The following is a 14944-nucleotide window of genomic DNA, read 5'->3' on the forward strand; positions in this document are numbered from 1 at the left end:
ACAGACTTGAGGCCCTATTCAGCTGAGGTGTGCCAGAACACTTTGAATTGCTCTTCATTTGCAGTTCAGCAGTGACTCATCTATGCTGTCCTCAGAGGAGAAGTTCTAGGGCTTCTAAGTGGGGGAGCAAGGAGAAGCGACAGTAATCTTAAGATGCAAAGATTTGTACAGGCATGCTGACCTGCTCTGTGAAGCTGGTGATACCTTCCCAAAGGTCTGCCTGCTGTGGAGTGAGTGGGTGTGGAGTTTCCTGAAACCTTTGGTCTGCTGTGCTGTTGGTATTTCCAGATGTGATTTTGCTGTGCTGGAAGTTCATAATGGCAATAGTCACATGTGGAACAAACTTAATGGGAATAAAAGCAAATAGGAAGCTGCAGGGAAGAGTTCCCAGTTTTAGCATTCTTTTGAGTGCTGGACCTTGTCTCACCTTACTGGTAGAAACAAATCCTCAGACATATGGACGGCAAACTGAAGAGCACTTGAAGGAGTAGGTTATTAATTAACTACTCAGAATATAGTTCCTCTGTTGACAAGCTCCTGTATATTGAGTACAGTTGCCCTAACACTGGAGAAAACTTTTACATTTATCTTGTCACCATCCCATCAAAGGCCTTTTAGTGTTTCTGTACTGTGCCTCACTCTCTGCTTGCTACTTAGAGTGGTTGGGGTTTTTTTTTGCCTCAGGCGTTAGGTAAAAATATAGGAATTTGCTTACCTAAACCTTGTGGTAAAAGGTGAAAATGTCTTGAGGAAACTTGGTGTTTTCTAGTCCAGCTTGAAAGAACAAGAACTGAAATCCAGATCTGACTGAAGACTGAGGTGCCCTTGAGTTGTTAAGAACAGTTTCTCTGAGCATAAGAGATGCTTCAAGTAACTTTTCTAAACTTTGTGCTGCTCCTGCTGGATTGTCAGCTGCACCAGAACAAATTCATCAGAGTAACGAAGAATCCGCAGCTCATGTGCTTTTATTTTGAGCAGCTGTCAAGATGCCTTCTACTTAGTTGAGTAAGTAGAAGTTTAGTGCAGCAGCAGTATGTGGCAAGATAACCTTGCTTTGGGTAATTTCTAATTCTAAGTGAGTTTAGAGCATAAGGGACTACAGGCAGGTCACAGCATTACAGGAACAGGGGACATTGCTACTCCTTGGAGAAAAGAATTATCTCCTGGCTCTTGTGGAAGGACAGTGAAGGATGGGAGCCTGAAGAGATACTGGGAGAAGCAAATGGAGCAGTTTCTGATCTAAAGTGGCATATTGAGAAGTTGTTGTCAAGTGGCTCTCCTTGCTATCTAGCTCTGAATGCTGGCTTCATAGAGCTAAAGATATGAAAGATAGAAACAAAACCTAAGAGCCTGAAGCTCAGAGAGCACAAATTCAATGCTTTCATTGGCCTTAAGCTATCTTCTGTAAGCTGTCCTTTGTCCCAGTCCAAGTAACTGAATGCTGGCTGTATTAAGTGCCAAAAAACACCCACATTAATTAGTAAGGTTTTTGTGCTATCACTAGAAAGATAAGGCAAGACCTGCTTGCTTTGCTGGTGTGCTGACTGGCTGGGTGAGCTTGGAGATAGTAGCTGCTAGGATATGCCGGCTCTCCTGAAATGTTCTCCAACCCTCATGCCAAGTAGGAAGTGAAAAGGTGGTGTGTGCTAGATAGCTTCAGGGAAAACTGTTGTGGTTTGGTGGTGAGGTTTTTAGCCCTTTCCCTCACCCTTGCAGTTCAGAATTTGTTGAGTATATAAAAAACTAAGACCTGTTTAAGTTATTTCATGAGCTCTAAGGGGTTCTTTATACTTTCCCACCACTTGTTGCCTAACTAAGGCAGTGCCCAGCATGTCAGCCTCAGTCAGATCATATGATGCTCCTGTGCTTTCATCAAGAGGCTGCCATAAAAAGCTCAAAATTGACTGCACTTTTTCCTGTGGGGTTTTGGGATTCTGTGGTGTGCACATCTGTGTGTCTCTTGCCTGTCTTCCTGTCTTTTATCTTTGTTTTTCATCTATGCAGTTCTGAAATCAGCTCCTTTTCACCAAGACCATCCCCATAGGTGAGTGGTCTGTCAAGGTCTTTCTCATGGAGCCAATGTCTTGCAGCCATACCTAACTAGGAGGTGGTGTCTTTCTCAGAACACTGCTGTGCCACCTCTGAATGCTGTGGCTTCTGTGTTGCTATCCTGGAGTGTCCTGTCTAGATTAAACTGTCCTAAAAATCTCAGAATAATTACTGGCTCCACAGTAGCTGGGTCACTTCTCAGCACTACAGTTAAGGAGATGTTTTTTAACTCTTAACAAGAGCTTGTGGTCTACAGTTTGAGTTTGCTGCTACTTTGTAGGCTGAAGTAAACAGATTTTCAGCCTAGGCATTGTGATACAGCCAGCAGGTTAGTCTTGGAGAATTCCTGAAATCCAAGGGTAAAGGCTGCATAGTCACTGGCTGAGAAGCAGCCTACAGAGAAACCTGCAAAAAGCATTCAGAAGTCCTGACTGCCACAGGTTTTCAGTGACTATCCCAAGGACTATATGCAGATGTAGGTGTTTCTAGATGGCAGATGTCTGCAGACGTAACCACCAAAAGCCATCCTGGAACTTGTGCCTTGTGGGACTGACATCTAAAAGCTGTCTGTTCAATTACAGAAAGAATGGAGAGAAGACAGAAATGGAGAATTTAAAAGAAAAGTTGCCCGCTGTGTAAGAAAAAGCCAAGAAACCGCTTTTGAGTGACACTTATTCAGCAGCTAGTAGCTTCACTTTTTTCAGGGTAAGTATCCTTCTCAAGACAGGTCACTTACCTGAGGTGAGGATTTCCTGTTGAAGTGATGCTGAACTGATTTGATATCTTCCCCCCCTGAAATAAAAACAACCCAAACGTGCCAAACCAACCCTCAAACCTTTTTTCTCAGCTGCCTGGTCCCAGTGGAGTTATTGCCTGTATGTGATACCAAAGACTAAAACCATTTGCAAGTGCAGAAGCAGCAACTTCTGCCAAGGCTGTGGAGCTTCTCTTGCATTTAGACTCTTCAGAAGTTGAAATTTCAGTAGTGGTCCTACTTTATTAATCATGCTCAGGGCTGTAATCAAAGGGGAGGAATCGTTCTTCTATTTCCACCTGAACATCAAGAAAGTCATCTTTGATGTGAGGGTGCTAGACACCTGGAGCAGGCTGCCCAGAGGTTGTGGAGTCTCCTTGTTTGGAGAGCTTCCAAACCCCCCCAGTATTGTGCTCCTGGGCAAGCTGCTGTGGGTGTGCTGCAGGGACTGGATGATCTCCAGAGGTCCCTTCTACCGTGGTAGGATTCTGGGATTATTGTGAAGAACACTGGTTTGACTCTTAGAAGCAGTTTTGCTGTCTCAAGTTTTTGTAGTTCTGTGGAGATACTTTGCAGGAGCCATGTAGCTGGCATTGTGCACGTTTTAGATAAGACTGGTGAGGCTGTTAGGAAGGGTTGCAGATAAGGATCGAAATTTTGCTAGAATGTCTACTAGCATATCAGAAAGGATCAAGCTGAGCTATTGCCCATCAATAATGTCGGGAAATACGGGAGGTTTTTTTTCAGCCAAGAAACCTTTTGTGCCAAGGAAGGTTTAGGAATAGCTTCAGCAAAGCAGTGATATTATGGTATGACTCAGACACCTGCTCTAATTTGAACAATCCCATCCTTGTTTTAATGGCTTTATTGTAGTAATAATAAAGGTCCTGTAAAAATTAAAACATACCCCTTAAATGCCTGGCCTTTGGTCACTTTAATCTTAGTATACCAAGGAAAAACTTCAACTAGCTAATAATGTCTTGCTCTCGAAAGCAAAGCAGAGCTTCATGTCAAAGCTGCCTTTGCTCAGTGATTGCTTTGGCAGGTGAAGTGCTCCGAGAAGCCCAAAGCCATGTGTGCTGGTTAGCTTCACTGTACAGAAGCTGGGGAGGGGGGCACTGTGTCACTGGTGGTTATTTCCAGGGCTTCTACTGTCTGAACAACTGCAGCGGCTTTGCTAAATGCTTCTGCTAGTGGATTTTTCTTCATTGGGGTGGTAGAAGAGATACTCCCTTTCTCATCCTGTTGTAAGAGCTGTGGGGGTGGAGGCAGGGGAAAGCTCCATCTGTGACACCAACAACTGCAGGGTCTCCTCTCTGCAAGAATGAGCAGGTCTTTCTCCAGTCCAGGGAAAACATGAGAAAAAGGCTTAATACTGATCAGAAGCCTGAGCAAAGGAACTGAATGTTTTGTACAACTGCCTATAACTGGAGTGTACAAATTATTAGTGCAGCTGACAGTGTTTTCTCTGTGAGAAAGGGAGTAGCTGTGAGTAATGCTGCAGCATATCCTTAGCTAACCTTAGCTCTGCTGCCATGTCAGACTTGGCTATGGTGAAGCAAGGCTCATGACAAGCATTCCAGTAACTGGCTGTGGTGCTTTTTTGGAAGGCAAGAGGTTTTCTAAGTCCTGGTGACTCCTAAGTGATGGACAGTGAATCAGGTGAGGAGGAGCCAGTAGCTGGTTTCACACAAGCACAGCCTGCCTGTGTAGATGTGGTGTCTCTGCTGTGCTGTTTTACTCCACATCTGCCTGGGGAAGCAGTGTCTATCCTTCACAGTAAACACTGCATGGGAGCTGCAGTGACCAAGTTGCAGGGCTTGTAGCCCTGTGTGGGAACAGTCCAAGGTTTCCACGCTGTGCTTGGCAAGTAACTTGACTAGCAGGAGCCTGACAGTTGAGTTGCAGACCCAGACTGCTGACCTAATCTCAGGTGATGTGGGATTTGTGCATCTTCTCTCCAGAGGTATGTGAAGTCCTTGCACAAGTGCTAATTACCTTCCTTGAGCTCGAAACAGTCTTTTAACATCTGCACCATAACTGAGGATGGTGAAGTTACTTTTAATGCCTGTGGTTTCTTTCTAGGTCTCCAATTGAGAAATATGGCACTGTTTGTTTTTTTCCTGCACTCTACCCACCTATTGCTGGACTCCTGTTGTTACAAGTTGGCAAACACTGGCTGGAACTGGGCTGCAATAAAACATGCCAGTTATCAATGCTGACAAGAGCCTAACAAGTGCCAACACAAGATGATTACACATTTTGAAATCTAATAAACTGCTTTAACCTTCAGGAAGAATTGTAAAGATGTGTACATAGCACAACATGATCTGGATAATATATTTACTGTCCATGTACATCCACACATCAAACTGATGCTGTCTGTAGGTAGGAATAGAATAATGTACATTGGAAAGATTTTTAGCAGGTTTTTCTCTCCCCTCTTCACTGTTTCCTAGGAGTTTAAAAAAAAAAAGGCAACCGCCTGACACACCTACTTGTGAAGCATGTTAAACTAAAACCAATTAGAAAGCTTTGGGGGGTTGTTTTGCCTTTTTTCTTCTTTCCTACCCCTTTTAATTTTCCGTTGACCCATGGAGGCTTCATTAAAATCTCTTGCTTATGGAAGTTCTGTATCTTTTTTTGAGAGGGTTGGGAATGTGCTCTGTTTTGCTTCCCTCAGCAGACCTGAAATGCTCCCCAGTTAAACCCTGACAGGATTTGCTATGAATTACTTGTCTCTTCTTTTCTGATCACCTCCATAGTCTCAAAGGTGCTTTTTCACTTCCCCACCCTTTTTAAAACCCAGTTGCACAGATGTCTTGAATTGGATATAGCAATAAACCTGGTCATGGAGCACTCTTGAGCAGCCAGCTGGATTTTTAACTTCCAAGGGCTTTGAGTGCTTTCATTTGGAAGTTGAGTTGACTAAGTTAGTCCAAGATAGAAATGAGCTGCTTTTTATGGGTGGATTTTAATTGGGTTTGCCTTTTTCTTTACCTGTTTGTGGGATGGGGTGTGTGTTGGGGGAGGCTTGGCTTTATTTCTCAAGGTTGACTTCAAGCATGCACAGTTGTAAGCTTTCAGCAACTTCTGGGTTTGGTATCAAAAATAGTTTCTCTCCTTTTTCCCTTCCCTTTTTTCTGTGGCCCTTCATCTTTGCCTTCTACTTCAAAATATTCTTCTCCTAATGTACAAAAAAAATGGTGATGTATATTTTCATGTAATTTGATTTTTTTTTTAATTCTGTCACCTTCTGTAGTGAGATCTTCCAAAATATAATTTTTTCCAATAACAATGTGTCAAACTGGCTGTCTTGAGTATCTAAACAGGAAGGGAGACTGCAGTTGGAGCACAGCTTCTGCAAACATCTTCAATAACAGCACCTCAGCAATCATTTCTTGGCTTTGACATGCTGTATTTCACCTTGGAATCATTAAAAAGCAAACAAAGCACAATCCTCTCTTCCTACTCCAACCATCTTTGGTCATCTAGTGAGCAAATCCTCCTTCTGGGAGTAGCTGATAGGAAGTTTTCCAAGGCTATGTTAGATAAACTTTCTCCTGAAGTCAAGTTCTTAGGGTCACAGAATGGTTGTGGTTGGAAGGGACCTTAAAGCTCATCTGGTCCCAATCCTCTGCCATGGGCAGGAACACCTCCCTGGCCTCATCTAGCCTGGCCTTGAACAGCTCCAGGGCATAGGCAGTCACAACCTGCCTGGGTAGCATGTTTCAGTGCTACCTCACTGGAAATAATTTCTTCCTTATCTCCCCCCTTCCACCTCAAAGCTGTTGCCCCTCCCCAACTCTCCTGGAGCCCCTTCAGGTACTGAAAGGCTGCTTTAAGGTCTCCCTAGAGCCTGCTCTTTGCTAAGTTGAACAGCCCCAACTCTTAGTCTGCCCCACAGGGGAGGTTCTCCAGTCCTCTCATCTTTGTGGCTGCCTCTGAACCTTCTCTAACAGTTCCACGTCCTCCTTGTGCTGGGGGCACTAGAACTGGATACAGAGGGGGAGCATCACCTTCCTTGACCTACTGGTCACACTGCTTTTGGTGTAGCCCAGGCCACGGCTCATTTCTGGGCTGCAAGGTTCCTCTACGAAGTTTAACCTCTTGGCTGTTCCTTGTGGTGTCCTAAGTTTACCATGGCTTTTACCAGCACAGAGTAACCCAGTAATAAATCAGTCCCAGTGTTATAGGATCCTATTTTAAGAAGCTTTCAGTGATGAGTTGCTAACTGGCTGGACTGCAGCTTGCTGTGCACTGTCTCTACAGTCAAAGACATCCATTGCAGCTTCCCTGAGGGCTGGGGTGTGGGGAGTGGACAGTTATTAGCCAGACACATAGGACAAAAGAGCCTTGTGGTAAGTACCAACAGCCTTACAAGTAAAGGCGTGCGTCCTACAGGTGCTGTAGATCTACATGGATACGTCCACTACCCATGTTTGCATAGATGGGAACCAGTTGCTGAGAGACCTCATTGGTTAACTTTGCTCTAATGGGGCAGCAGCTGTGTGCAGTACCCCAGAGCTATGAATTTCCAGTCTGAGGCTGATGTTTGGTCCCCTTTGAGGAAATCACTTGTGAGGTTTCTTGCTCTTCTCAGCTGGCTGCTCTTACCCAGGAGCTGGGACTTGTGCATATTTAGTGGCATGCTGTCATTCCTGCCATGAACCTTCAGAAGAAGCTGCCCTTCCTAAACCCATCAGTGATGACTCCTCCCACAGGCTGCTCTTGTCCCTTTCCAGCACCTATCTAAAGAGCTGGCAGCAGTTCAAGGTAGTTTGTACTTGGCTGCTTCCAACCAGTTCAACCAAGGTCCCTGTTTGTCTTCCTCAGTAAGATGAGCAGATTGCTACTGCCTTATCTGTGAAGTTCACAGAATAGGTTAAAGCTTTATTTTCCTTCATTTGCTCTCCAGAAGAGCTGCCTGTCTGGTCACTGAGCAACCTGCAGATGCCAGTTTGCATAAGTGGGATAGAAGAACTCCTAATTCCACAGCAGCCTCACTTCCCGAGTACTGAAACACAAAGAAGCTGCTGCTGGGTTTACACAGAAGTTTGTCATCCCACCTGATCAGAGTCCCATATGGTAGGAATTAGAAGGCACCTTCAGAAATTGAGTCAAATCTCCCCTGCCAGAGCAGGATCAGCCAAGGCAGGTTACACAGGGACATACCCAGGTGTGTTTGGAAAGTCTCCAGACAAGGAGACTCCACAGCCTCTCTGGGCAGTGTGCTCCAGAGCTTCAGCACCCTCACACCAACGAATTTTATTCCTGTGTTCTGGCTTGTACCTGTTGTTCCTTGCCCTGTTGCACACAAAGAGCCTGGCCGCTTCATCTTGACATCAGGTATTTATAGACTTTCATGATTTCTCATCCTTCTCCAGACTTAGCAGATCCAGGTCTCTCAGTCTTTGCTCACAGGAGAGATACTCGAGTCCCTTAGTACCTTGGTTCAGCTGTTCCGAAGGAAGGACTGTTACTGTGGATGCTGTTCAAATGTCCAAGCATTGGGTCTGGCTAAACCCAGGGACTTAATGAAAGAAGCAGCTATGGGCCTTGTGCCAGATGTCCAGGTTGTGGAAAGCCTCTGGACAGGCATGGCCCTGGCATGTTTCGCATTCCTGTGATCGCAGCTGGCTTTTTTTTCTGCCTCACACGTGAGAGAGACCTGACTGTGATGGTTACTGATGTGAGCTGAGATTTCTGCTTGGCCTCAACCCAGGAACGCCACTGAAGAGATGCAGCACCTGCAAGTAGTACTGTAACACCTCTTGAGCTATCAAGCAAACAACATCTGACTCAGTTCCACTTGAACTTGTACTCTTGTGTATGGTTTGGTTTGTGTAGGCTGCCAGCATGCTGGTTGATAGGTCGCACTCTATCTAGGTCTCTGGAGGCTTGTCCTGAGGGCTGAGTTGTGCTGTTCTTTCCCCCAACACCTGGTGTCCAACTTGCAGATAACTACATCACCAGGAAAAAAGGAAGAATAAAGCATGGAATTTATTAGTGTGGCCACCCTAATTCTTTTTATATTTCTCAATGCTGCCCCGTATGCATCGGAGAACAATCGGAAGGGCTGTTGAGCCACCATGCTAAAATCCCCTTCTGCTGTGATGCCTAGAAAGTGCTTCTTGAGACTAGAAGGTCAATAAATTCTGAAGTGATCAGGAATGTCTTCTGGGGTTTTATTGGTAGACTGATGGGGGCCAGACATCTTACTGCACCTCCACCACCTGATGCACCACTCCTGGTATGGTGTCATCGCACTGCAGAGGAGCATCAACGGGATCTTAAAATTCCTGTATATCTTCCTAAGTTGAGGGACTCCAGACAAAACCCTGAGATGTTTGGGTTATAAAGTGAGATTGCTGATTTCCAGATGCAAAACAGGAGCAGAAAGGAATCCAGACTCTGTTGTTACTCAGACCAGGCACTGATGACTCTTTCCTCAAGGCAGAACCATAGAATTGTTTTGATTGGAAGAAACCTCTATAGTCACTGAGTCCAACCATTAACCCAGTACTGCCAGGTCACTGCCAAACCACTCCTCAGCACCATATCTATAACAGCAGCTGATCAATAGCACCCATAAAACAGTGGTGTTGATTAGCTACATAGCTAAGTCCTGTACATTTGTCACTGAGTTGTGAAGAACCTGGGCCATGGTAACTGGAAACTAGGCCCCAGGCTCTCCTAGGTGGAGTTTCACTGCTTTAACCAACAGGCACAGAAAAAACTACTGGGATCTGGCAGGTGAACAGTTTATTACTGGGCTATAAACTACAACTTAAGGAATTCCCTCATGGTTCAAGAAGTCACTGAGCTAACTAAAGACCTGGTCTAGAGAACAGCTCATATGGAGAGTGCCTGAGGGAACTGAGGTTGTTCTGGAACAGAGAAGGCATAGGGGAGACCTCACTGCTTTCTGCAGCTCCTTGAAAGGAGGCTGGAGCCAGGTGGGGATTTGTCTCTTCTTAGGATCCAGTGACAGAATGGAAGTGCTCTCAAGTTATGCCAGTGGAGGGTTAGGTTGGAGATTAGAAATAAATTTCTTTGCCCCAAGAGTGGTCAGGGATTGGCACAGGCTGCCCAGGGAGGTGGTGGAGTCCCCATCCCTGGGGTTTTTCCAGAACCATGTGACCATGGCACCTGGGGACATGGTTTAGTGGCCATGGTGGTGCTGGGTTGATGGCTGGACTCAGTAATCCTAGAGGCCTTTTCCAAACAAATTTTCTAATGCTCTACTATTATATAAAGCAGAACTGTTCTTCAAAGATCACTTAATGGTAAGGCCAAAATGATTATCTGTACTACAATCCCATCCGTGATGTGTGCCAACATTGATTTGAAATTTGCTCTTCAAAGCAAATAAACTTGATATATGCGTGGAGAGTATTTTGGCATTTCTGCTGCATCTAGGCAAGAAACGTCAAGATCAGGAACAACTGAGAGGGAGAGATACGCTGGACATGTGGCACGAGAAAAGGATCTTGTCACTGTTACTGGTCATTGCCTGTCTCCGCTCCCATACAGGCGCTCTACCTAGCAGGCACAGTCCCAGGCTGACTCTGAACCAAAGCAATAGGAGCAGGAGCTGCAGTAGCCATGGCAGAAGTGATGGCTGTGCTGGAAGCGGCTGAGCACGAGGAGGCTCAGATCGCTTTTGGAGGTGGCTTTCCACGCGGGTCTAGGCCACTGAAGTCTGCCTTGGCCCGAGGTGCTACCTGCCGGGGTGCCGGGAGGGTTTCTCCAGCCTTTCCCAGCCTGGGCCGTTCAAAGGTTATCCCGAGGCACCAGCATGTCCCGCTCCGAGGCCCTGGTCTAAGGGAGAGAAGGGAAACTCCAGAGCCGCTCGAACCAGCCGCCAGCTGCGCCCTGTGTCCCGCAGGAGAAGCGCGCTGGACGCGAGGCCCAGGCCGCCGGGCAGCAGCGGCGGGCAGGGGGCGGAGCCGGCCGGCGGCGGGGGGCGGAGCCCGCGGCACAAAGAGGGGCGGGGCGGGCCCGCGCAGCGCGTGCGCGGCTCTCGCGAGAGCGCGTCCCGGCCCCAACATGGCGGAAGGTGAGGGCGGGGAGCGCGGTCGAGGGGCCGGGCGGGGCCGCCTGGAGCGGTTTGTCCGCTCTCAGGGGAGCGGGGACAGCGCTGGCGGGGGGGCTTCTTCGGCTTCTCAGCGTGGCGCGGCCCGGCCCGGCCTTTGCCCGCGGTGGGTGGAGCGGGCCGCCCCGAGCTGGACTCGAAATGGCGGGAGGGGGCTCTGCTTGCCCGGGGACGCTGTCGAGTGCCTCCGGGGTGGGGCGGGTCTGGCGCGGGCGGCTTTGCCCCTCTGGAGGTGCGGGTTGGAGTAGCTGTGGCTGCGTGCTGCTGTGCTCGGCGCTTTGGGCTTGGCTGGCTGCAGCGGTGGCTGATGCCGTCGACCCCGGGTCTCCTGCGGTGGGGGCGAGCGGCTACGGGCGGCGGCTTGGCACGGAGTGGGGCGGGGAGACAGCGCTGTGGCCGCCTGGTCGGTCACTCGCAGCTGGGTGCCCTTCTGTCAGGTGTTAGTCCTGAAGGGGTGTGCAGAGGCTGTTCTGGGTTTGCTCGCAGGCTGTCAGCTGCATCGTTTCTAAAGCCGTTTAATTGAGATACTGGGGTTTGGAAAAGCATTTGGAGTTTTGCAGTCGCATGCTTTGTGCAAGGCAGAGGCTTCCTCTTTTTATTCCTGGAGGAAACTGAGTTGGCAGACTGAGGTAAAATGCCCCAAGTTACTGATGAAGAGTGAGCTCTAAATTCCAGTGTTCAAGCACGGCTTCAGGTCCTGGAGTGGTGCAATTTTCAATACACTTGTGGAAAATTAACTAGGATGTGGCAGATGCTGATCTTCTGGCATGCTGCAGTCAAACTGGTTGGTTAAATCTTTCGAGCTGCTCTTAACTTTGGTGTGCTGAAATGCTACTGTTTGGTGTTTAACTGGGCAGCCTCTTAGGTGTACTTCTAAATATTGGTGACCCAGTTCTGGTGGGCTTTAGATGTCAAAGATGTCATCAAGTGGTGACCCTTGAGTATCTGAGGATCTGGTTCATTGTCCTGCTGTGCAGAATGAACCTGCACCCGGAGCAAGTCCTGTTTCTGTGCTCTCAAATGTTCATTCTAGGATCCTTCTTACCTTTTGGCTAAAGGAAGCAGATGAGTAGTGAGTGATCCTGCATGCATGAGAGTAAAAACCTGTAGTTAGTGCTGGGCTTAAGGGGACACTTTGTCCTTTAAAGCATCTATCTGCAGCAGGATTCCTCTAGTTGAGAGCTAATGGTGCTGGAGAGTCAGCGGAGAAGGGAAGGTTTAAGGAAGGGAGCTTGACAAAATCTGAGTGCTTAGGAGCTGGATGCCTTTTCTTATGAAAGTGTTGCCTGCATACAGATGTCCTGAACCAGATTTCTTGCACTTCACAGCTAAAAGTTGGTGGAACAGTTTATAAAGACAAGAGATGAGCTTTAATTTCTGCAAGAGTTTAGTACCAGAGGGTGCCGGGCTACATGCAGGAAAGGGTGCAAAGTGTTGGATTAATGCTTGAATCTAAAGCAGCAGGAATTATGCTGTGGTATATCTGAGTAAAGATATACCTGCAAAAGTGAAGAGGAACAAGAAAGTCTTGGGGAGAGAGAGTCAGTGTGGAGCCCTATAAGAAGGGCCTAAGATGAGGGAATAAGAAAACAACATATTTGCCTGAAATATTTTGCCCAGGTCCAGTTCATAATAAACAAACTGATCCATGTAATTTTTGTGGCTGGATCTGATAGCTGGGGTAGGTAGTGCTATTTGTTCCACTGGCCCCTGCCCCTATTTTTGGGTCTATTCTATCTGTTACCTCACTGCTTGTTGCCTCCCTGCTTGCCTACCTCTCTTGCTTCAGCTCTGTGTCTGCTCTTGAGTACTGTTGTGCCTTCTGTAAGAGAAGTGTCAGTACTCTTTTATGAAGTCTTCTTTAAAGTCTTTGCTATGAAACATGCACATGCTGGAAAACTGTTAACAGACACTGCTTTTATCTTCTTCTCTAATTATGTGTTAACTCTGTACCTGGAGCATGGGCTCAGGAAAGGAGTCTTGTTGTGCATGCTTCTGCTGAGCCTGGATGAGTCCTCTTTGGACTGATGTTCCAGCTAGAGCCTCACGGTTTCAGTGTCTTGCAATTATAGAACCATTTGGGTTGGAAAAATCTTTTCAGGTTATTTAGTCCAACCATCCTCTGTCAGGCTGGCACTAACCATATCCCTCATCACTGCATCTCTGCCTCTGAAATTTTTCAGGGATGGGCATTCAACCCTGGGCAGTCTGCTCAGGTGTTTGAGAACCCTTTCAGTGAAGAAGTTTCTTCCAGTGTCCAACCTAAACCTCCCCTTGTGCAACTGGAGGCCATTTCCCCTCCTAGTACTGGGAGTCTAACTCCCGTTTCTGTTATAATTGTGCTAGCCTAGCAGATCTGCTGAGTGTGACTGAGGAGCACCTCCCTAAACAGTCTTTCTCACCTTCACCTTCTCATTGCTTGATTGGAAGATGCAGTGTTTCCTTGAGGTGATACATGGCCTGTATCAAGAATAATGTGGCCATCAGGATCAGGGCAGGGATTGTCCCACTGTACTCAGTATTGGTAAGGCCACACCTTGAGTACTGGGATCAGTTTTGGGACTCTCAACACAAGGACACTGAGGGCCTAGAGTAGATCCAGAGAAGGACAACAAAACTGGGGAAAGATCTGGAGAACAGGGATGTGGAGGAGCAGCTGAGGGTGTTCATTGGGGAGAAGAAGAGGCTGAGGGGAGAGTTCGTTGTTCTCTGCAGGTACCTGAAAGGAGGCTGGAGCCAGGTGGGGGTTGGGTTCTGTTCCCAGTAACAAGTGATGGACCAAGAGGGAAGACCTCAAGTTGGTCTTTCTGCTCAAGGAACAAGTGTCAGAAAGAGAAGAAATGGCCTCATGTTGTGCTAGGGGAGGTTTAAGTTAGATGTGAGGAACAATTTCTTCGATGAAAGAATGGTTAAGCTCAGGCCCAGGCTGTGCAGGACAGTGCTGGGGTCTCCATCCCTGGAAGTGTTCAAAACATTTTGCTGTGGTGCTGAGGGAGGTGGCTCAGTGGTGCCCTGGCGATGCTGGACTGGGTTTTGCAGGTCTTTTACCCTTGCTGTCTTGGGTTCTAATTCAAATTCTCAGAGACTCTAATAAATTTGATAGACCCAATAACAATTTGTAGAGTGCCCTCCCCTCTTCCCCCTCCTTTCCCAAAGATAGGGATTAGATAGGGAGAGAGAGAGGTAAACACACACGAATAAATCAATCTCACTCTATTTGGAAGTTAAAAGGAAAAGTTTAACAATAACTTAGAAAGGTATTGAAGGTAGGGAAGTTTACAAAGGATAGGGAAGGGAAAATAGCAAAACACATAAGGCATAAATACAACCCAAGTTGTGTGGTGCTGGCTTTGTCTGCCTCATGTCTGCCACGTGGTGTGCAGGCAGAGATGTGTGGTGTGTGGCAAAAGAGAGAAAGGAACAGGAAGCCCCTCTCCTTCATAGGACAGGAAGTGGGGGGGAGTGGGCTAACGGGCTAACCATCACCTGGTGGTGGGACCCACCCCTGGGGAGGGGTCAAGACCCCTAGGGTCAGGTTCAGGGTTACTCCCCCTGGAGTGTTAACGCTATACACTTGCTCGTTCTGTCATTGTATGCTGTGAGATTGTCAGCAGCTTCTCTTTCCTTGTACTTGGGTTTCATACAGAGGGGCTGAGTCGAGTTGAGTGATCATTTCACAGCTTCTGCAGTGAGTGTTGATTTTTTGGAAGGTAGGAGAGCCCTGCAGAGGGACCTGGACAGGCTGGATAGGTGGGCAGAGGCCAACGGGATGACATTTAACAAGGCCAAGTGCAGGGTTCTGCACTTTGGCCACAACAACCCCAAGCAGCGCTATAGGCTGGGGACTGCGTGGCTGGAGAGCAGCCAGGAGGAAAGGGACCTGGGGGTGTACTGATAGATAGTAGGCTGAAGATGAGCCAGCAGTGTGCTCAGGTGGCCAAGAGAGCCAATGGCATCCTGGCCTGCATCAGGAACAGTGTGGCCAGTAGGACAAGGGAGGTTATTCTGCCCCTGTGCTCAGCACTGCTTGGGCCACACCTTGA

The 14944-nt window shown here is 47.5% G+C and overlaps 2 protein-coding genes across 5 annotated transcripts in view; both read left to right on the top strand.

Moving 5' to 3' along the window:
* The window catches only part of UBE2G1 (ubiquitin conjugating enzyme E2 G1), a 27015-nt gene extending 20914 nt beyond the window's left edge, over positions 1 to 6101 (top strand). For all 3 annotated transcript variants that reach the window (XM_064166688.1, XM_064166689.1, XM_064166690.1), the window contains 2 exons: positions 2631 to 2754; positions 4889 to 6101. In XM_064166688.1, the coding sequence (XP_064022758.1) occupies positions 2631 to 2717 (87 nt within the window). In that variant the 3' untranslated portion in view covers positions 2718 to 2754; positions 4889 to 6101. The remainder of the gene's footprint in view (positions 1 to 2630; positions 2755 to 4888) is intronic.
* Positions 6102 to 10804: 4703 nt separating this feature from the next.
* The window catches only part of ANKFY1 (ankyrin repeat and FYVE domain containing 1), a 37755-nt gene continuing 33615 nt past the window's right edge, over positions 10805 to 14944 (top strand). For both annotated transcript variants that reach the window (XM_064166306.1, XM_064166307.1), the window contains exon 1: positions 10805 to 10865. In XM_064166306.1, coding sequence (XP_064022376.1) covers positions 10856 to 10865 — 10 coding nt within the window. In that variant the 5' untranslated portion in view covers positions 10805 to 10855. The remainder of the gene's footprint in view (positions 10866 to 14944) is intronic.

The sequence above is a fragment of the Pogoniulus pusillus genome, chromosome 27, assembly GCF_015220805.1.
Source record: "Pogoniulus pusillus isolate bPogPus1 chromosome 27, bPogPus1.pri, whole genome shotgun sequence".
NCBI classification, from domain to species: Eukaryota; Metazoa; Chordata; class Aves; order Piciformes; family Lybiidae; genus Pogoniulus; species Pogoniulus pusillus.